General features: G+C 39.3%; 1 protein-coding gene across 2 annotated transcripts in view; it reads right to left on the bottom strand.

Annotated features, from left to right (window-relative positions):
- Positions 1 to 24,308, bottom strand: part of KCNU1 (potassium calcium-activated channel subfamily U member 1) — a 152,922-nt gene that overhangs the window by 52,023 nt on the left and 76,591 nt on the right. For both annotated transcript variants that reach the window (XM_058433499.1, XM_058433500.1), the window contains exon 19: positions 21,746 to 21,863. In XM_058433499.1, the coding sequence (XP_058289482.1) occupies positions 21,746 to 21,863 (118 nt within the window). The remainder of the gene's footprint in view (positions 1 to 21,745; positions 21,864 to 24,308) is intronic.

Below are 24,308 nucleotides of genomic sequence, written 5' to 3'. Positions count from 1 at the left end.
ATGTCTTCCCAACCCCACACCCAACACACTGAAGAGGCATCCCTACCTTTCAGATAGTTTAATACATGAATTAATGGTTTTAGTGAATTTATGATAACTTTTTAAAATGAAAGCTAAACTAGGAGAAGGAAGAGGATTTATGAACTCTGCATGAGGTAGTATTTTGCAACTGATTGGACACAGATATCTGGCAACTATAATCAGCAGAAGTCTTTTTTTTTTTTTTTTTTTTTTTTTTTTGAGACAGGGTCTGGCTCTGCCATCCAGGCTGGAGCGCAGTGACATCATCTCAGCTCACTGCAGCCTCGACCTCCTGGGCTCAAATGATCCTCCCACCTCAGCCTCCCAAGTAGCTGGGACTACAGGCATGAGCCATCACACCTGGCTAATTTTTGTGTGTTTTTTTATTTTTATTTTTTGTAGAGACAGGGTTTCACCATGTTGCCCAGGCTGGTCTTGAACTCCTGGGCTCAAGTGATCCTCCCACCTATGCCTTCCCAAGTGCTGGGATTACAGGCGTGAGCCATGTTGCCAAGCCAGTGGAAGTCTTTCCTCCCAGAAAAGGCAAAGCACAACAAGGAGAAATTAGTTACCCTGAGGTTGTTTCTGGATATGACAGCGGGAACAGGAGTAAATGATAAAAGTTCAAAGCTTAGATGATTATGTCTCATTTTCTCTGTAATTTCACAGATAGGGGATTTAGCCTGGAGAGAATATATGACTGCCAATTACTAAGAGAGCCAGACATCAAGCCTAGTGCCACATGTCTCTTCTTTAAAGCAGGATAGGCCACTAACTGAAGAGGAAATTGGTGAGCATCAACTTTCTCAGCATGGTGAGAGAACATTGATGGCTGGTTCACGCTAAATGTCCAGAGGAAAGAAAAGGTAATTCACTGATTGTTCGGCTTGGTGAATTATAACCTCTCATGAGAAAAGAAAATTACTATGTGGAAACACAGACATCATGATGCTTATTCAGAAGATGCTAAGAACTTTGATGACTCATTCAATATATCCTTGTAAAAGGAAATAAAATGCAAAAGATAAGGAAGGCAAAAAAGAGATGGATAGAAAAGGAAGGGAAGGAGAAGAAAGAAAAAAGAGAAATTTTATATTTTATAGATTGATGCAATATTTAAGAGTTAAACAAATGTGGCAGGTGGGCCTGGTGGCTCACGCCTGTAATCCCAGCACTTTGGGAGGCCAAGGTGGGAGGATCACCTGAGGTCAGGAGTTCAAGACCAGCCTGACCAACATGGAGAAACCCCATCTCTACTAAAAACATAAAATTAGCTGGGTGTGGTGGCGCATGCCTGTAATCCCAGCTACTCAGGAGGCTGCAGCAGGAGAATCGCTTGAACCTGGGAGGAGGAGGTCGCAGTGAGCTGAGATCATGCCACTGTACTCCAGCCTGGGCAACAAGAGCAACTCTATCTCAAAAAAAAAAAAAAAAAAAAGTGAAATGTTTATGGATCAGCCTATGGGGGCTCAGTGCTGCCAATTTGGTGAGGACGATGGGGTTTATGCAAATGTCCTTTTGTAGAGGCAATGAGAAAAAAGAGGCAGAGAAGGGGCCAGAGGTATCTCTCACAGGAATACAGAAATTCTAGCTCTGCATACATAACTAATTGACTGCCTTTATAAACTCAAACATCTGAAATTCACCCTTTAACACACTCTCTCTCTGGGTTAAGGACAGAAAACTTTCTGTGCTACTCAAGAATGAGATCTCAAATGAAAAGGAGCAACGCTGTAAACTTTGCCTGGAAAGAAACATTCCTCCACAGCCCTGCCGGTTTCAGGTGTCATTGGTAAATATGGACTTTTAAATGGGCTTATCCAAATGACATCCTCACACGAATGAGACAAATAGACAGAAACTCATATGAAAGGTCCTTTCGGAAATGACATAAAGAAGAAACGATTGAGACGAGGGAGTCTAGGGGTGTGGTAAGAGAGAATGGGTCTCTTTTTGGAGAGGCTGTAGATGACTGTCTGCAAATCGCTCCTAGTAAGGTAGCACTTTTAAGAGATGGTGGAGAAAGGGCTGAACATTTAGGGATCTGGGGATGAGGAGATGAGTAACAGAGATTGATAAACTCGTGAAGATGCAGAGCTTTATAGGAGAGAAGGTAAGAATCTGGCTGTAACATGGTGACTCAAATACCTATCTTTGACAAATGTAGGGGCCAGTAAACTTGAATGTGTGCGTGTGTGTGTGTGTGTGTGTGTGTGTGTGTGATTTGACTTTTCCCAGCAACACCATGAGGTAGGTAGGAAAAAATATTTTTATCCCCATTTTATGATGAAGAGAAATTAAGTGACTCACTCAAAGTCCCAAGGTGGTGAGCAATAAATTTGAATTCCAGACACTCAGGCTTTGTGTCCATTTTCTGTTTCTCTATAATATGCTAGTACTTTGTACAACTACTCAGAATGGACGTCGTAGTGTGTGTGGAGACTAGGTGAGGAAAATTTCATGTTTCCCCTCCTCTTAAAAAGATGGTTGGCTTGGCCAGATGAAATGGCTCACGTCTGTTAACTCCAGTGCTTTGGGAAGTCAAGGTGGGAGGATCACTTGAGGCCAGGAGTTTGAAATCAGAGTGGGCAACAGAGTGAGACCCTATCCCTACCAAAAATTTTAAAAGTTAGCTGGGCATGGTGGCTCATGACTGTTGTACTAGTTACCCCAGAGGGTGAGGTGGGAGGATTGCTCAAGCCTGCTATGATGGTGCCACTGCACTCCAGCCAAGGTGACAGAGCAAGACCCTGTCTCAAAAACAAAAACAAACAAAAAACAGTTGGCTGGCCTTTTAGTGAGTTAACTTTCTCTCCTCCTCCAATGGTTGCAAAGCCTCAGAGCTTTGCAGAGGGGCTCCCGAAAGGTTTAGTGGCTGCCTGGTCCTGTCAGTGGGGGCAGCTAATGACTCCTAAGGGCACATTGCCCTTCAGTGTGTAGGAAGTCTTGGAGCACCATGTTCCTGCCTCCTCTGTGAGATGTTGAGAACCTCCAGGGTGCTCCTTTTATTTTTTTTTATATTGATGCTCAGGGCCCTGCAAAGCAATCCACATTACTCAGAATCCTTCACGCCCCACCCCCAAGCCCAAGAACAGGATGTTTGCAGTATTAGTCACCCACTCAAAGAATATTCAGTTCTTTCTGTGCATCTTTCTTTTTGTTCTACCAGGGTTTTTTTTTTTTTTTTTTTCTCAGCTTTTTAGGAAAAAAGTAATAAGACAGATTTACCTCCAAATGTGGAGGTGGGTGTCTCAGCAAGAGGCACTCAGGAAAAAAATGCATTTGAAAACTGCAGTTTTTAGCTGCTGGTGCCAGATTCAGCCACCTCATCTCTTGCTTGAAACCCAAACACGGTGACTGCCAGTCAGGGATTCCAACCAGCTGGTGGGATTGGCCTAAAGCATCTGACAAAGGGATCCCTTTCCTCAACAGCAACTTCCCCACCTCTTTCTCTCTTCTTTTTGCTTGAGAATGCAGTTTTGCGCTTGTCCTTCATACCAATAACTGGAGGGTGGGAATTATTCAGGAAGCCTGTGTTCGACACCCCATCTGTTCATTTCTGACAGCAATATATAATGTAAGGCTATAAAAACTTGAAAAATAATGCAACATAAAAAGGGATTGACTCAGCTCCAAGAGGCCATAAATGGTAACAAATACCACTGGATGATTTATTTCATGCTGCAATCTTTACAGTAAGTCATCTTTCAGACATTTCCTTGTGACAGGTTTTAATAATATTAATGCCCAGAGCAATCCAAATCATCGCCAATAGACGTATTTATCAAGCTGCCAATCCGAGTAAATGAAATTCTATAAGCAATAATGTAACATGTTTAAAAGAAGCTAATAAAACAAGTCAGCAGAGAAATATTACTTCAAAGTATTCTCTCCCTCTAATCCAGTCCTGCATGTTATACAGCCAAAATGCAAATCTTTCCATACTTGATTTATTGCTCCAAAAATACCAATGACCTTTTCCCAAGCTTCTGTATATTCACTCTCATACATTCATAAAGCCTGCAGTACATCCTGCCAGAGTTGCTGTACGCTGGAGTGCTTAGCATTTATTGTTATGTTTGTCTTGCTTTTACGCAAGTACTTGATTGGCGGTTGGAGTGAATAACATCTAAGTTTCCAAGCCTTATTAAAATGTAACAAATACCCGAACCATAAACCAATCTTTTACAGTGCCCGCTCCAGGCAGGCCTTCCAGAAGATCTGAGAAAGTGACTTGAGCAAAGTCCCAGTGATTTACCTATTATAGTTGCCAGGTAAATGTCACCTGAGGGAAAGCCAATCAGGTTTGCTTTGCTTTGTACTAATTTTTTTTCTTATTCCTGCAGATCACAGAACGCCAGCTGTTGAAGCATTTGGCATTTCAAATGTAGCTCAAGACCTGCCTCCTGCAGGAAGGCTTCCTTATTAATTTCCCTAATTTTCTGATCTTTAGCACAATACCGGACCCATCCTTCAACACAGCTTTCTCATTAATAAATTGATGAAAGCACAACGCATATCAAAGGCACTCAACAAATATTAGATGGAAATATGCCCTGCATTAATTTATACAATCAATTCTGCAATTAATTGATAGCTAATTTTTCTTGCATACCAGACATATACTTCTCAAGGTTAGATTTACACAAGTGTGTGCTATACCACTGAGTACCTAGTAGGTATAGCAAACATGTAATTTTATATAAAATTACAGCATATATGGGTCTATATATAACATGAAAATATATTTTTATGTATCTCATATATTTCGTATATGTATATATATATATACACACATACATGTATGCCTGAATTGCACAAATACTTGATTGGCAGCTGCAGTGAATAACATCTAAGTTTCCAAGCCTCATTAAAATGCAAGAAATACCCAAGCCATAAACCAATCTTTTACGGTGCCCACTCAATGTAGGCCTTCCAGAAGATCTGAGAAAGTGACTTCAGCAAAGTCCCAATGATTTACTATCACAGTTGCTAAGTACATTTCACCTGAGAGGAGAACCAGTCTGAATTTTCCTATATATAAAATTGTTCGTATATAATATATATAAAAAACATATATTATATAATGTATTAAAGTGTATTATATATTTATATACATATATAATATAAATATATATTTTACATAAAATATGTAAATACTTTTCAGCATTATCCTATTAATTAGGGCAGATATGTATGTATAACTATATTTTATATGTATAAAATATACACATATGTCCTAATTGATGTGATAATGCTTAAAAGTATTTATTTACTGTGACTATTGTTCTTGTGTTTATTTGGAATAAATCCTTTGGAGTTTCTTCCAAGTCCATATCTGCACTCCTTTACTTCTTCTTTGAGAACTATTTCATCCCCTACCCAATGGTCAAGTTTGTTCCTAATGTCTCCACTTCCTGATATAACACAGAAAGCTGACTTGAGCTGAGTCAATTGGATACTCTCTTCTTGTCATGAGAAACTGGAAACTGAGAAGCTAGTCACCTAGTTTGTGAGCAGGGATATGACTTCAGGACAGGGACAACCATCTGCTGCTTTACAGAGGTAAAGAGAGCGTTTGTGCAGAGGGTGAGGTCTACACCACAGCTCACATGGACCCGTGGCAGATTGCAGCTGACAGAGCTGCCTCCTTGGGTGGGACACACAGATTTCCCATTCCTGGTTCCAGTCTCACCTGAAGGCCAACATCACTTTCTCCCTTAGAGTTTTTCTGATCTGAAATTCCTTATCAGAAATTTTCTTGTCTTTATTTTTAATTGGTTTCTCTTACTTGCAACTAATTGGGCATTATTTAAAATACTTATATTTTTGTATAAGGTGTAAGGAAGGGATCCAGTTTCAGCTTTCTACATATGGCTAGCCAGTTTTCCCAGCACCATTTATTAAATAGGGAATCCTTTCCCCATTTCTTGTTTTTGTCAGGTTTGTCAAAGATCAGATAGTTGTAGATATGCGGCATCATTTCTGAGGGCTCTGTTCTGTTCCATTGATCTATGTCTCTGTTGTGGTACCAGTACCATGCTGTTTTGGTTACTGTAGCCTTGTAGTATAGTTTGAAGTCAGGTAGCATGATGCCTCCAGCTTTGTTCTTTTGGCTTAGGATTGACTTGGCGATGCGGGCTCTTTTTTGGTTCCATATGAACTTTAAAGTAATTTTTTTCCAATTCTGTGAAGAAAGTCATTGGTAGCTTGATGGGGATGGCATTGAATCTATAAATGACCTTGGGCAGTATGGCCATTTTCACGATATTGATTCTTCCAGCCCATGAGCATGGAATGTTCTTCCATTTGTTTGTATCCTCTTTTATTTCATTGAGCAGTGGTTTGTAGTTCTCCTTGAAGAGGTCCTTCACATCCCTGGTAAGTTGGATTCCTAGGTATTTGATTCTCTTTGAAGCAATTGTGAATGGGAGTTCACTCATGATTTGGCTCTCTGTTTGTCTGTTATTGGTGTACAAGAATGCTTGTGATTTTTGTACATTGATTCTGTATCCTGAGACTTTGCTGAAGTTGCTAATCAGCTTAAGGAGATTTTGGGCTGAGACAATGGGGTTTTCTAGATATACAATCATGTCATCTGCAAACAGGGACAATTTGACTTCGTCTTGATGGATTAAAAACTTAAATGTTAGACCTAAAACCATTAAAATCCTACAAGAAAACCTAGGCAATACCATTCAGGACATAGGCGTGGGCAAGGACTTCATGTCTAAAACACCAAAAGCAATGGCAACAAAAGCCAAAATTGACAAATGGGGTCTAATTAAACTAAAGAGCTTCTGCACAGCAAAAAAAACTACCATCAGAGTGAACAGGCAACCTACAGAATGGGAGAAAATTTTTGCAACCTACTCATCTGACAAAGGGCTAATATCCAGAATCTACAATGAACTCAAACAAATTTACAAGAAAAAAACAAACAACCCCATCAAAAAGTGGGCAAAGAACATGAACAGACACTTCTCAAAAGAAGACATTTATGCAGCCAAAAAACACATGAAGAAATGCTCATCATCACTGGCCATCAGAGAAATGCAAATCAAAACCACAGTGAGATACCATCTCACACCAGTTAGAATGGCCATCATTAAAAAATCAGGAAACAACAGGTGCTGGAGAGGATGTGGAGAAACAGGAACACTTTTACACTGTTGGTGGGACTGTAAACTAGTTCAACCATTGTGGAAGTCAGTGTGGCGATTCCTCAGGGGTCTAGAACTAGAAATACCATTTGACCCAGCCATCCCATTACTGGGTATATACCCAAAGGACTATAAATCATGCTGCTATAAAGACACATGCACACGTATGTTTATTGCGGCACTATTCACAATAGCAAAGAGTTGGAACCAACCCAAATGTCCAACAACGATAGACTGGATTAAGAAAATGTGGCACATATACACCATGGAATGCTATGCAGCCATAAAAAATGATGAGTTCATGTCCTTTGTAGGGACATGGATGAAACTGGAAAACATCATTCTCAGTAAACTATTGCAAGGACAAAAAACCAAACACCGCATGTTCTCACTCATAGGTGGGAACTGAACAATGAGAACTCATGGACACAGGAAGGGGAACATCACACTCCGGGGACTGTTGTGGGGTTGGGGGAGGGGGGAGGGACAGCATTAGGAGATATACCTAATGCTAAATGACGAGTTAATGGGTGCAGGAAATCAACATGGCACATGGATACATATGTAACAAACCTGCACATTGTGCACATGTACCCTAAAACCTAAAGTATAATAAAATAAAATAAAATACTTATATTTTATTGCTAAATCAGCTTTTTAAAATACCAAATGAGAGACATATTTTTGTTTGAAAAGAGATCATTCCTTATAATGAGAAGCTAGATATTTTTGGGATGTTAATAAAATACAAAGTCCTTTTTATCTTGGTAATCTGGGGTATTTAGAGTTGAGTTTCAGAATATCCTTGGAATGCAGTGAGAATTTATTAGGCAAAGATGGGAAGACAGAAGCACATTCTATGTATACACACAGGACCAAGGCAGATAAGAAGTATAATGCATATTTGGACAAGTGAGAGGGTAGAATATAGTTCAAGTTTAGAGGGCTTTTGAGAGATAGGAGCTATATGATAACGGGCATTGTTAAGGATTTTGATCTCATTCTTAAGGGCATGGAGAAACCATTCCAGGGAAGCAGTATTTCACATTTTCATTTTTTATGCATCCCTCAAGCTGTGATATAAAAACGGAGAAGGGACAAGTGTAGATATCGGAAGACCACACCAGAGGATATTTCAGTGTTTGTCTAGGAAGAGAAGACGGTAGCTTGATTTGGGATTAGAATTAAAAATGGAAAAACTAGGCCAGGTGTGGTGGCTCATGCCTGTAATCCCAGCACTTTGGGAGGTTGAGGCAGGAGGATCACCTGAGATCAGAAGTTTGAGACCAGCCTGACCAACATGGTGAAACTCCATCTCTACTAAAAATACAAAAATCAGCTGGGTGTGGTGGCGGGTGCCTGTAATCTCAGCTACTTGGGAGGCTGAGGCATGAGAATCTCTTGAAGCCAGGAGGCAGAGGTTGCAGTGAGCCAAGACCGTGCCATTGCACTCCAGCCTGGGCAACAAGAGTAAAACTCCATCTCAAAAAAAAAAAAAAAAAGGAAAAACTAGAGATTCAAGAAATCCTTAGGAATAAAATAGAGAAAGCAAGAGGCCTGACTGAATTGAGGAGAGAAACCCTTCTCACATCTTCCTCACTTGATTCTATGAACCCTTACCCCAACTGCTAGCCCAGATGTGAGCAATCTGCAGCCCCTGCTGGGTTCACTGTGGATCGTCTGCTTTGCCCTTCGTTTTTGCTTATTTTAGAGTGTGTTTCTAAGTGCAGGTAACAGAGAGTTAGAGAGAAATCAGGTGCTTGGGAAAAGTGTTGATTTTATAATTGTACTCTCTAATTTGGTATAGTAAATTATTTTTTCCAGAATCCAGTTGCTCTTCCTACTTCTCCATTTCTTCTCTTGTCTCCTCACCTCCTTTCTGCTTCAGTGCTCCCATCACCAACCTCTGGCCTTGTGTGTATGCTGTGATTCTCAGGGTGGAAACAGGCCAGCCAGGGAGTGTATTATTAGACAAGGGTTTGAAGAAGCCTCTTATCCCCTGACATTTTTATATCCATACCTACATACACACCCACCTTGGAAAGTACTGTTTCATCTCTTCTCTACTCTTATTTCTTGGCTTGAAAAAATACTAGAACCAAATATAGTGGCTGCAAGGTGAACTGAAGGAGAGGAAAGGAGGAAGAAGGGGAAGGAGGAGGAGAACTTGAGGCAGCTCCGCAGATCTGGAGGTGGGGGTAAGAATGTCTGATGACAGAGCACCTCATTAGGAATGCCTACCCTGCCCTACCTCCAAGAAGGAAGATGGTTCTAGGTGGGAAGATAGACCTTGAAAGACTGTTGGAAGGAGGGATAGAATCAGGGTTGACAGAGATGATCTGCTTGTGTAATTACACAAACATGTTTCTTCTGTGATCTTATTCCTGATTCCCTAAAGATTGAGTCCTCTAACATAGCTCTTTGACTTTGAAAAACAGAAAAATGTAAAAGCCACCCAGGACGGTTCCTTGTTTGTTTTCTTTTTTAACACATTCACCCAAATTTTTCCCAACTAGCTGTAAAGAAACACAGATAGAATCTATGCAGAGATGTCAAAGCCTTATGCCAGTGGGTTCACAGGTTTTTTATTTTTGCTCAGCTCAGAACTTGTCCTGGGTGGGCCTAGGGGATGCATGATGGAAATCGATTAGTTTGAGTGGGACCTCGATGGCTGTGGGCAGGATACACTGGTATTGTTCCTGAAGACTAAACTCACAAGCCAAGCAGATACTTGACCTGGCCCTGAAAATCCCTTCAAATTGTCTTTTGCCTCTGAGCTATCTCTAAGTCTCTTAAAACTGGTTTCCAAGGCTGATCCATTAAAGAATTTCTCAAAGGAATAAAACAGAAGTCAAGTGAGAAAAAAGAAAGCATGTTGCCCGTGGTCCTGGCAGCAGATACCTACGCTATGGGCAACAGCTGAAAACAGGGGTTTTTAGAAAGAAGGTCTCTGGATATTTATATTTATACCTAAAGAGTGTAAAATCCAGGCACCAGGCTTGACTAAGTATAAAATCAAACAATATTTCAGTTGAAGCAAAGCTAGCTAATCTGCACAAAAATATTTTTCATAAAAATATTATTTTATGAACTAGAAATTTTAATGTGCTCTTTACTTGTAATAAAATGTGAATATAAAGGTATTAATCATAATTATTACATGCAATAAGTAAATAAAAACTGGACATTTTTATTTTGGAAGGTCATTTGCATTGTTCTCAATTACAAAGCCATATCACTGGATTAAAAGGCTACTTTGAATCAAAGTCTGTAAATCAAAGTTTGCCACTCCTTATTTTTAGCTCTTCTAGATCCTCCAGTATATATATAATATATCTGTAGTGTGTGTGTGTGTATATATATATCTGTAATGTATATATGTTATATATTATATATACATATATAATAACATATATATAACATTATTATATATCTGTAATATATATTATATCTGTAATGTATATACGTAATATATGTATGTATTGGCATGTGTAAATAAGTCATACATATGTGTGTATATATACACACACATATGTGATTTATTTTGGTTGATTCTTATGTAGCAACACCAAAATCTTTCCCTAAAGAGTAATTTATCTGCAATATATGAACTAGCAATTCTAATAAAATGCATTAAAATATTTCTTCCATTATCTAAACAGAACATTTCAGAAGTTTGAGACAGACAGAAAATGGCAGCTTCTTTCACATTTATACATGGCCTTATGATTTTTTTTAACTAGCTTTTTCCCCACTGGTACCTTAAATGTAGATGAGATATAATACCACCTACATTCATTAGGAGGAAACCAGGAAGCAGAAGGGCAACAACCTGGCTGGGTTATGATTGGAAGTGGGCTTAGAACCCCTCTGGTGGAAGAGAGAGCAGGGAGGGAACGGGACATTCAAGGAGAAGAATCTGTTAAAGGTGCCTTTTCTTAACCTTCTCTCGGCAAGAAAGGTTTTCCCAATTAAATGGGGACTGTTACACACTCCATACTCACTTGTTCTTGATGTTTATTTTAAAAGGTATAAATAATTGTATGAAAGCCAATAACGTATTGTGCTGGGTAAGCTAATAATCTATAGTGTTGGGTAAGCAGCCTTTATATTTGATGCTAAGTTGAGGAGGACAATAATGGTTGTGTCCTCACCTGACCCACAGAGCCCCAAACACTCCTCATGGGATGAAGCCCAGCTCAGGGATGATGCCACCAAGATCTCCTGCCCAGGGAGGGCACGTGGTGGCACCTGTGCCTGGGACATCACATGAATGTCCTGTCACTCTGTACCATCCTTGAGTGAGAGTAGAGTGGCGTTCCCACTATGACCCTGTGAGCAGAGGAAACTCCAGATTTTAAAATGAAAATGAGGGCTTATTTCTTATCTTTACATAAGGACTGCCCCCACAGAATTCCATATAATAATCTATTCATTTAGAGTGTAAAACAGAATAGCATTTAGGAAAAAAATTATTTCCACATGTTTTAAAGAACATGACTATTGCTTAAAGCGAGATGGGCTTATAAATAAAAAAGAATGGTGACTACTCGGCTTTTCCTGGGGCTTTGAAGAGAATTGAGTAGGTTTCCAGGGAGTAAGTTTATTTGGTTTACTTCTTAGCACTATCTGCAGCAATATTTCAGAGTGAAATAAGTAAACTATCTGTTCCTTTTCATTTGGCAGCAGAAAAGATCCAGGGAAAAAAATAAATAAGAAATATGTAATCCCCATGGTGTAATCCCACGGTATGGAAACTCACTTCTCTTAAATGCCTCCCTCTGGCATAATTGACATTTCATGTGCATTTTAATAATGATATTTCAGCAGGTTGCAAGAGATTTTTTTTTTTCTCCTGTTGTTGTTGTTGTAAATTATGACTTGGAAAAAAAGTGTTATAAATCTAATTACATTTTCACTTATATTAACAAGTCAGCACAATCTTCCAGCATGTTTACCAAGCAATTCCAATATTTACAGCTGACCTAATTGGTTGTGGGGTAGAAGCAATGAACAATATTTTATTGTCCTGATCGTTGCGCATGTGCTGAAGACAGCTGCCAAGTTGTAAAGCTGCCCAGCAACCCTGAAGTTCTGCCTGCCTTGTGCATGCAGTCGTCAGCCAGCTGTGGAACAGAGAGCAGGGAGAGAAAAGGGCGTTCAAGGAGAATTTGTTAAAAGTGCCTTTTCTTAACCCTCTCTTAGCAAGAAAGATTTTCCCAATTAAATGGGGATTGTTACAGACTCCACACTCACTTGTTCTTGATGTTTATTTTAAAAAGTATAAATAATTGTATAAAAGCCAATAATATATTGTGTTGAGTAAGCCAATAATTTATAGTGTTGGGTAAACAGCCATTATATTTGATGCTAAATTGAGGAGGACAATTATGGTTGTGTCCTTGACTTTCACTATCAAAACTGGCGTGGTCTTAGGAGCCAAGCATGGGTCTAATATAGGTGGAGAATTCTTACATTCTCGTATCTTTAAAGAAAGGGGTGGAGGTGGGGGCTGGGGGAAGGAAAGAAAGAAAGAAATTATTCTTAGTAGGCAAGGACCACATTGCTTCCTGGGGGGAATGAGACAGGGTCTACCTCTCTTATTACTAAAGGTGAGTTCTGCTGCCACTTTGCCACCCCCACAAGATGTAAATTGTTGGGTTTTTTTTGTTTGTTTGATTAGTTGTTTTTTTTTTTTTTTTTTTTTTGAGACGGAATTTCGCTCTTGTTGCCCAGGCTGGAGTGAAACGGTGCAATCTTGGCTCACTACAACCTCCACCTCCCAGGTTCAAGCGATTTTCCTGCCTCAGCCTCCCGGGTAGCTAGGATGACAGGTGTGACGGGGTTTCACCATGTTGGCCAGGCTGGTCTCAAACTCCTGACCTCAGGTGATTCACCCACCTTGGCCTCCCAAATTGCTGGGATTACATGCATGAGCTACCGCGCCCAGCCCAAGATGTTAATTGAAATAACATTCATCTCTAAGTCCTCTGTCTTACCTACTCAAACTGTTGGTGTTAGCACAAATGCAGAATTTTAATATTAGCAGAAAGCTTATTTGCGGTGACTTTCTAGACCTTGACTTCAATTATTTTATGGGACACTCCTGACTCTTGTGTAGTGATAATTGCTAGCATTTATTGAATGCTTACTACTCAATGCTGGGAACTTCTCTCAAAGTCTTATACTTAATCTTCTCATCATTTCTATGAGATTGTATTATTTATTTTACTCGATGGGGGATCTGAGCCACAGGACAGTAAGTGACTTGCTCATGGTCACAGAGCATGAACATCACAGAGCTGTGATCTGACACTCTACAGTTTACTGCTGGAGCCCCCACCATAGTTACAGGGCAGGGCGGCATCCCCCTTTATCTCTCTTTCTGAAGCCAAAAAGCTAACATAGCATAGCATGCGATAGGCTTCGAGATGTGGTATTGGATGTACATAGAAGACTCTTATTGGATGTTGCCTAAAATTATACCCCCTTTACGTTGATATCTGAAATTTGTTAGTTAGGGCTTTGTTCCTTAGCTGAAGTCCCTGATTCATGATGAAAGGGAAGCTGCCCCAGAAGGGTTAATATTTTATTCTTCTATTTTTGCAAATGAAGTTTTAGATAATAGATGTTGATGAGGACATTTAAATACCTGGGGACTGTGAGCCCCTGAGAAAGATGATGGTAAGGTGTTACTCAGAGGGCAAATAACACAAAGTGAAAATCCGTGCGATTTGCCTACTTCACATTTTTTTTTTCTTGGAAACTATGCGAGCCATGTCTCAAGGCCTTGAAGAGAGTTTTACTTAGAAACAGTGACTAAGCTTCGCATAACCTTCACCTTGTCTTATAGAGTTGGTCTTTTATATATGACCCTAAACAGACAAGGTCTCATTCCTGCCTTTTAGGAGATTATAAATGAAATGAAGAATAAAAGCATGCAAATACTAGTTAACTAATGCAAATAAATATATGCACTCAGTAAATGATCAGTCATCCCATGGTAATTTTTATCGCAATGATCTGAGGGCTACTTCCTCATCTTAGCACCCAGCCAAATCAATCTCCATACCCGTAATTCCAGGAGAATTTGTTTTTAGTTTTTTAAAAGACCTGTCCACAGACTCACAAAGATATTTACAAAATGCCTTGTCTCTTCTTTATTATAGTCTGTGAAGCTAGGCAGGATGAGTGAGGGAGATGAGAGTAACGAAGAGAGATGCTGAGTTTTCTATGGTACAATTCTGATGCTTTTATGAAGCTGAAGCTATTTTTCTGCTATTTTTAAGAATAACAATAAAATTTTGTTTGTTAATCTAAAGAATCAGATTATTCAATACATACTTGACGAATTATTGCCCTCTCTCTCTCTCTCTCTCTCTCTCTCTCTCTCTATATATATATATATATATATATATCGTACTTTGCTAGGATTGTGGCACATTGCTTCCCAAAAATGGGATTTTTGCCTATGAATACAAAATAAGAACTAGAAAAGAGGTATTTAGAGGATCTGAAGGAAAATATCTAGACATCTTTTCAAAATTCTTATTCCTCTATTCCCTGCCACCCTAACTCTTTCATCTGTCTTTGGAACTCAGGCTCATTGTGATTAAAAGTATAGTTTTTATATGTATATGTGTATGTTTATTTTCAATCCTACCCCTAGATTATCCCTATAATTATATGTGAATATATTTAGTCCTGCTGTCTTCTTTGGTCTTGCTATTGAGACCTGATGAAGATATTTATTAAACTTCATTGCGGACACATAGCCCTGCTAGGGATTCTGGTGGTCCCAAATTATACTGTCAATTAAAATGAGAGAAAGCATATTTTAGAGGTTCTAGAATCTCAGGTGGAAAACCACAGAATGGGAAACATAAGTGCCAGTTGGACTCTTGGGGAAAGGTAACTCTGGAAGATGAAATACTGGCCATACAGTGTTAAGTGAATGTAGACTTCCAGAACATGATTTGAAATGCTACAGTAAAGGCACCACTCAATAGGCATATATGAATGAAAGAACCAGAGAATGTTTGGATTTACTAGTTATGGGCTACATTACACTCAAATAGGAAAGTCTATGCTTGTCTGGAGGGAAAGTAGTTTTAAAAGCTTAATATAAAACAAGAAGGGATAAAAGGAATTGCTCAGATAATCTCATCTGATCAGTTTCTGTAGAAAGCTCAGATATGACATGAAAAGAGCCATGTACAGTGATTTGTATCCGATCTTCTGAACCCACTAGGTGGACTCAGAGGCTGGCTCTCAGTAGGAGTTCAGACATCATTGAGGCTAAAAGATGGGGATTCTCTTGCCTGAATAGTTTGGGACACAGAATTCGATAAAGTTTACAGAACTGAGTAAAAAGGGAGGAAGGGCTCAGCTTCTTTTCCTGAGACAACAGGGTATGTATGGCAGAGGGGGTATGAAAGTGAGAGGTCATAGGGACAGGTGTCTCAGGAGTCATGCATGGGCATAAATTATGTAGGGCTGGAAATAGATGTGCCAGAAAAGAAACAAACAACTTATCCCAGTTGGATTGATCCTCTTACATCCTTACGGCCAGTGCACTACTTACTAGCAAGCTTCCAGCTTGGCAAAGCCTATCCTGGCAGTCCTTCTGGATGGACTACAGTTTTGTTGGAAATGAAAGACTGCCATAGGATGACTGGAAGGCACTGGAAAATAGCCAAGGAAGGAGCTGGAATTGCCATGGAAAAGAATGTTCTGGAGGGAGAATGGCAAGCTATAGGCAGACTTGGACATGGCAAAGTGACCTTACCAATGGGAACTACTGCATCATAGATCTTCACTGCAAACCCTGCTGGTATGCTTATCAGGCTGGTGGTCTATAGATGGTGGTTGCAGACAGTGAATTAAATCTTGCAAGGTCTTGAACTCTGTAACCTCTCCTCTAAAATGTGAAAGAAAGTGGTAGCAAAAACGTAGAAGTCTAAGAACCAGATACATGATGGCAGAGGGTGACAGGAGATACAACGACAACAACAGCATGAAATATTTTTCACTTGCTGTATTTTCACTATGTATATTAGGCACTACATAAGAATTGAATCAGTCCTGTCTCAACCAATCCTCACAACATTTCAATTAGATTCTAATATCATCTCATTTTACAGATGAGAAAACTGAAGCTTACAAGCTAAGAAGATGGCGATCTGGAGCTCATGTCTGCCATAGGTGCTATTGCTCATGGCTAATATTTGTGGACCACTTATCCTTGAAAGAACTAAGGCTGGCTTGGACATTGGCAAAGAGAGAAAAAAATAGCATTTATGGTCCCTGGTATCTGTAAAAGAACATACAGAGGACGGAGATGAAGCTGATATTATAAATGTGGTCTCATTCATAGATACCCTTAAGACATGGTGAAAAGAGATGTTATATGGAAAAGTATTTAGATTTCAATATGGGCCATAAGCAGACCCAGTAGGGAGAATTTCCAGGGAAAGTGTGATAGGGCCAAACAAAACAAGCATTTCTATTAAAAATATTTTCCTCTCCTGGCCCAGGTCTGTTATACAATGCTTGGAAATTTCTGCCTTGTTTCGCCGATTAAATATCTTTCACTATTCACTTGAGATTATTCGCACCTACTTTTTAGAAAGCTGGATAATTTATGGTGGTTATGACGTTATTAGTCACAACATCATACAAATCAGTTGTATCTAAACCTGTTCTTTCTAATATCTAATTAAAATCAGTTTTTCTAAAGAAGAGAGTTTTGATAGAGAAGAAGCAAAGAATAGTAAATAATTGTGTAATAGGTAGAATGGGCAAAACTGTCCTAACTCACCCAAAGTGGAATGGCCAAGGTAAAGAAATTGGAAGCTAGGACCAGGGAGCTCCAGAAATGAATGAGATTCGTGTTCACTTACTGTAAAACACTGCACAGGTCTAACTTTATCTCCCTGCAAAGAAACAGGAAATACTTTCTCTCTCTTATATCATATGATCCCTTGATTTAAGGACATAAAATTCAAGCAAACAGAGCTAATGTTTGTATACTTATTCATTCAACAAATACATATTTAACTACCATCTATTAAACAGTCTTTTGTGTGCTAGCCTGACAACATAACTGCTATTTATAACATTGCTTATTCTATGGGAAAAGAAAGACACCAAGGATACCATAAAATATTGGACAATAACTTTTGTGTAAGTTAGGGCTGTCTGTAGTGCTTTAAGTACTAAGAATAGAAAACAGTAGTTTCCGAACATACTGGAAAACCCACTGGTGGCCCGAAGATTACATCTTTAAAAATACCAATTTCATTGTCAGCAAAACTATAAATAATAATATGTTGCTTTTGGTTTGTGAATGTAAGACTATTAACGCATAAAAAATGGATCACAAATAGCACATAGCACATACTTTACATTTTTTTCCAAAAATGCCTACTAGTCTCTATTAAGCCATCCAGTTTATTTTACCACTCATCATTGTTATGGCAAACATAGATCCTCTAGACATATGTTGCCAGTTTGCTAGCTGGAACTCCCTTTGTCCTACAACTTAAACACAAAACAAACACAAACTGTTTTCTGTGGTACTAAGTGGGAGTACTCTACCACTGACCCACTAACATGGTACGTAAGTCACCTGAACTAACCAACTCCGTTGATGAAATATCACAGAGACTCACCCTCAAATGGAACATATTTGTTCAAGGATATACCACCATCTAAAAAATTCTCAAGTGTGGCCCTCATTTATTTCTTTAAAGCTGTTTAATTCATGCAAACCTACCTTGATTTTGAATTAAGAAGTGCAAGGGAATTATTTAGCAATCATCTTCATGGGTTACTATCACAATCTCTGGTCTACTTGGGGTCCAAAGCATATTTAGGGATCCCCAACCAGAAACAGGGCTAGCAGACCAGGTCTGCAGATGAACCAGGTTATCTGGATCCATTCTCCCTTTAGATGCCTGCTTTAAACCATTTTCTTGTTTATTACAGACAACAGGAATTAAAACCAATGGGAAAAATTCCGATATGTTAAATTATTTTTGTTTTTACAGCTGTGCTAAAGAATAGAAAGAAAAGCCAGTGAAACTGAATGGGTAAAATTACATTTGAGAATTTTCTGTGGCGTTTGATTATCTATGGCTCGCCAACTCTTTACCATCACAGAGAAGACGTGGGAGAGAATAAACAAAAGCACAAACATGACTGGAGCATTTTCTGTGTTATCACATATGTTGTCTTTATGTCTTTACAAACAATTTTCAAGTTCGAATCATGTTTTTATAACAACTTCGCATTAACATAAACATAGTGTACACACACATGCATGCATGCACAATACCAAAATCCAAGACTGTGCTCTTAATAAATTTGAGACTTTCCCACGACACTCTACCGTGCATTCTCTCCTCTCATCAGGCTGGCTAGCTGCTACATGGAAAATGCACATTCCCCCCAGGCTTTATCCATGTCACATTATTCACAGGAGTTGAGATTCCCACTGTCTCCCACCTTTCTAAATCCCACCCCCGCCCCCACAGGAAGCTTTCTAGAACAATCTTTCCAGCTCTCATTGACCTCGTCTTCCCATACCTTCTGCCAGAACCATCAAAGTAGCACTTGAAAGAGTACCACTTTATTTGGCCTCTGATTGATTAATTGATTGGCTTTTATTATGTGTTTATTCTGAACTGCAAAAACTTTTTATTGTGAAAGATTTCCAACTTCTTTCTTTCCCTTGTACTTTTTAGGAAAGAAAATTAACCTCTCTTTTCTGTATATTTGTACTGATGCATAATATTGGTACATATTTATGGGATACATGTGATATTTTGACATGTGTGTAGAATGTGTAATGATCAAGTCAGGGTATTTAGAATACCCATCACCTCATGTGTGAACCCTTTCTTTGCATTGGGAGCATTTTACATCTTCTCTTCCAGTAATTTTGAAATATGCAATATATTGTTATTAACTATAGTCACTTTACTGTGCTGTCAAAAACTATCACTTATTCTTTCTTTGGCCTCTGATTCATTTTATGTGAATCCATCTTGTTTACCCATCTAGACAGCATGGAAGTTGAAACATGATTTCTATATTTACAAAAGCATCAAGCATGGTGCCTACTTAGCACATACAGGCTACTCAATAAATGCCTATTTACCAACAGTTTTTGGAGAAAAAGCATCTGCAGATCCCAGTGCTCATCTGTGACTGTTTTGTTGTTGGAAATAGCCAGGCAAAATTTGGGTCCCTGAAATGCCCCAAGACCTTTCCTTCAACTAGTTCTCAGTGCTTTCCCATAGGCTATCTCATCCATTTTATAAAATCTGGGAATGGAAGGCAGGAAGGGCACAAACTGTAATTCCCGGACTTTTATATTGCTCTTAGAAAGTGCATAAAAGGGAGGGAAAATTGGTGGCTCAGACGTTTGACTCCCACCCCACCTTTGGGAGAGTACAGGAAAATTTCCATTAACCAGACCCAACAATCCAGAATCCTCAGGTAAACAGAAGAGGACTCTGTGTGTGATAAAAGAAATAGGTACGCGGTGGCTCACGCTTGTAATCCCAGCACTTTGGGAGGCCGAGGCGGGCGGATCACGAGGTCAGGAGATCGAGAACACGGTGAAACCCTGTCTCTACTAAAAATACAAAAAATTAGCCAGGCGTGGTGGGGGCGCCTGTAGTCCCAGCTACTCGGAGAGGCTGAGGCAGGAGAATGGCGTAAACCCGGGAGGCGGAGCTTGCAGTGAGCCGAGATCGCGCCACTGCACTCCAGCCTGGGTGACAGAGCGAGGCTCCGTCTCAAAAAAAAAAAAAAAAAAAAAAAAAAGAAATATGTAAATTGTATCAAAACCAAGTACAAGTAAAAGATTTATTGCAAAATCTACATCATTGGAAGGCTCTGCACTTAGTACACTCTCGGCCCGATTTTAAATACCTTCCTGGCTATAAGAATTGATCATTGCAATAATAAGAAGTATTTAATGAGGACATAATAGCAGCCAGGAATCAAGCAAAGTGATTCCTTGGTACCCTTTGACCAACAGTTCCCCATTTGCCCCACCCACCACTTCTGAAAACCACCATTCCACTCTCTTCCTATGAGTTTGGCTATTTTAGAGTCCACATATAAGCAAGATCGTGCAGTATTTCTTTTTCTGTGTCTGGCTTACTTCACTTAGCATAATGTGTTTTAGGTTCATCCACGTTGCTGCAAATGGAGGAATTTCCTTCTTTATTAGGTGTGAATAATATTCTGTGTGTGTGTGTGACATTTCCTTTACCCATTCTTTTTTTTTTTTTTTTTTTTTGACAGTCTCTTGCTCTGTCACTCAGGCTGGAGTGCAGTGGTATGAACACAACTCACTGTAACCTCAAACTCCCGAGCTCAAACAATCTTCGCATCTCAATAGCCCAAGAAGCTAGGACTACAGCTGTGTGCCACCATGCCTGGCTCATTTTTTTTTTTAATTTTTGCAGAGACAGGGTCTTTCTATATTGCCCCAGGCTAGTCTTGAACTCCTGGGCTCAAGCAATCCTCCCAGCTTAGCCTCCTAAAGCACTGGGATTATAGGCATGAGCTGCTATGCCCAGCCCTATTCCATTCATTTTCTGAATAACACTTAGGTTGTTTCTGTATCTTGGCTATTGAGAAGAGTGCTGCAATGAACATGGGAGTACAGAATTGTCTTTGAAATACTGATTTTGTTTTCTTTGAATAAATGCCCAGAAGTAGGATTGCTGGATCATATAGTAGTTTTATTCTTAATTTTTTGAAGAACTTGCATATTGTTTTCCATACTGGCTGCAGCAGCAAAGTGCTTTATATACCTAATCTCATTTAACCACTATAAAAAACCTACAAAATATTTATAACATTATGTAATGCCAGGGTATAATGACTCTTCGATAATATATTTACCCTTAGATAATCACAGTTTTTAATCATCAAAGATCTTCCTGGTATATTATCCCTAATAAACTGAAATGTTGTCAAGATATTACAGAGTTATTTTCATTAAAGTTTGGAACGATAGAACTTTTGGATTGCCCCTCTAATTAAAATCAACTAAGCAGGTCACCCTCCTCCAACTCTGCTTTCTGGTTAGTGGAGGTTTTAGTGTACTAAAAAGCTGCAAGGAAAAGGGCAAAGAGGAGGCATTTGTTGCCCATGTTTTGCAGATGCAAAAACTAAGGCAATCACATCTTGAATGTATTGGAAATAGGGGATTGATTAACAACAGATAAGCTATTTGGAGCTGCTAAAATTTGGCTTTAACTTACATTTCTAAAGTGCCTGAAAGGTGATCTGAAAGAAAGTTGGGTATCTAACTTTTGGGTTATTATGGGTACAGATGATTTGAGCAATGGAAGAAAGAGGTGTATTTGATTAGCTTAATGATATGGGCGCGGTGGAGACAATCTCATTTTGGGGAGGAGCAATTCCATTGGTTAGTATAGGAGTTTATAAAGCAAATATTCTGGTTTAAATACAATATATATGGTCCACTGATTCTCAAAAAAACTATAGGAGACAGGGTTCTCTGCAGCTCTTACCTGGTGGTGAAGTGTGATATGCTCGAAGTGCTTGCAGATATCCTTGGAGGAGAATCCTGCCCTGATATACGAGAGGAGATTCCCTTCAGACATTTTTTCATTCTCTTTACCGATGGTGCTGCAATAGGATGGAAACCTCAGTGAGTTGGCATATCTCTTCACAAGGGATTTTTGGACTATTCCCCTTGTCTGAGCCATTTATAGACCCTTGACTAGGGAAAGGCTGGGGAGTCTCAGCTACAGCCTAGTTCTAAGAGGATGAATTGTAGCAAACTCTTTGGCTTCCTTCTACAGAATTAGGGAGTGCGAGAGAATTTCAATTCCATATGGTGTGTTTAAAATAAGTACCTACTCAGTAGCTGCTGCACCTTTCTAATCCATCACCCCTCCCATTTCACCCAAGTGCATTTGCTACAGCATGTCTAGAGGCACCTTAGGATGCTAAGAAAGCATCACTCTACAAAAATCCTGTCTCCTTCCTGCAGATGCTGCCCAGGCTTGCAATTCATTCTGCTTGGACATCACCTCCTTTTGCTTTATGTTTTCTTTGAGGCTTTCTTTATTATTAATTTTGACTTTTGAAGAATCTCAATCTTACAGTAGATGCATATCAAAGCCTTTGTGTATTTCCAAATCTGGAAATAATACAAAAGGAAATCATTTTCTCTCCTTCAGTATGGGGATACTACCATGACTTTGAAGGGTGATTATAAGGATACATGCAAGAATGTTGAAATTAATAGATTCAATGAGCACCATGAAGCCACTTTAATAAGGAAAAATGTGACAGGTGAGCCATTACTTCTTCCTGCACCCATATGTTGATATGTAATCATGTAGTTCTTATCCTGGAACCCAGATTCAACCCAAGAATCATTTTCAACCCTCTGGGCTAGGTAGGCATTGTCACACAATAAGAATTTGCACTTGCTGTTGTGATTTTTAAAAAACATATTCTAAACAATGCTTTGCAAATTAAATGCTTCGCAAATTAAATGCTTCTCTTCAATTTTCAAAAAGCCTGTATGATCCGCTTGCCAGAACCTGATCGCTTGGTGATCAGAGATGGAGAGATTGTCTGAGCAGAAGTTCCTAAGGAGGTGGACCGCATCAAGGGGCAGTCATCACTGATACTCCTCTTCCCCTGCCCACCCAAGTGGAGAAAGGAGACATGACCTTTTCCTACTGTCTCAACATAAGCATTATTTCTGTACTTGGACTAGCCACAGTGGGGAGTTCATGTGGGACAAGCCCTTAATCCCACTTATCACCTCATTTTGATGAGTGGCAGACAGAAAAATCCACGAAAATGTCTTGGTATCCCTCTTTCTTTTGATGTAATTCTTTTCTGAACCATTCTAATCCATAAAAACATCAACTGAGTCAAAACACACTTCTGGAAGAAGAAGGACATCCTTTGGATATGTGATTTCTCAACTTGGATTGGCAGTGATTGCATCACCCAGGTGTGCTAAGAGATGGGTTTGGAATTAAGTTTACCCTACCTGTAATCCTCAGAAGCCTTCACTTGACTGATGCTTCCTTATTTCAAGGTTACCTTTTGCCCTGGGGGGAATGGCTCAGGAAGGGAACACCCGAAGTAAAATCTGAGCAAGGACTAGCTGTGTTACCAACTGTCAGTCTCTAAAGGCTGGCTGGTTGTGATGGAAACCGAGTTATGGAATGTCTAAGACAACATGCCCGAACTAGCCTAGGAATTATAGAACTTTTAGGGTGTCTCTCCTTTTCTCAAAGCCTAACTCTCCAGCCAATAACATTTGTCAGCTGTTAAAAAATGAGGGTTGGGGGAAGGATAAGTGGGAGGGGTGAGTGCTTTCTGTGAAACTCTCAAAATCTTTGCTAAAGCTTTGAATCTTTCCTTGAATCATTCTTGAAACCTCATCTGAAAACACATTAATGATTTTTATAATTTTGAAAGCTTTCATAATTATGGAAGAATGTGCATGTGTGTGGGGTGGACAGAACAGCTTGTATGGGGATTGCTGATGTCTCTGATTGGTGTTGACCACCTGAAGGTCAAGGACAAACTGGCCCAAGTGATCTCTTCTGATTCCTTCCAGGTCTAAATTCTATAATTCTAATGGCATTCAAAAAGGAAGTTGAAAGTTGTTTATTTACCAGGTTGCAAGATAGGGCAGATAAAGAAATTGCAACCTGGTAAATAAACAATTTTATTGTTTAACAGTTTATCCCCAGTTTCAATATTGCTTCAAATATTTGAGGAAAAAATTTAAGAAAAAATAAGACAGTCTCTTCCTCAAGGCAGTAGATAAGCAATGAGGTTTCTCTGATCTCATCTGTTTGATAATTTTCTTTCTTTATTTATATTTTTTCTATCTATCTATCTATCTATCTATCTATCTATCTATCTATCTATCTATCTATCTACTACCTACCTACCTACCTACCTACCTACCTACCTACCTACCTACCTATAGCTAACAGTGTGCAATATATTTTAAATCTATTTGAGGCGAGGAAAGTTGAAATGGATTTTTCCTAACACTTTAGCTAGACTGTTAATGTCTTGTCATGACTTACC

This window comes from Hylobates moloch, unplaced genomic scaffold (assembly GCF_009828535.3).
Source record: "Hylobates moloch isolate HMO894 unplaced genomic scaffold, HMol_V3 SCAFFOLD_22, whole genome shotgun sequence".
Classification (NCBI taxonomy): Eukaryota; Metazoa; Chordata; class Mammalia; order Primates; family Hylobatidae; genus Hylobates; species Hylobates moloch.
This window is presented reverse-complemented; position numbering and strand designations above follow the sequence as displayed.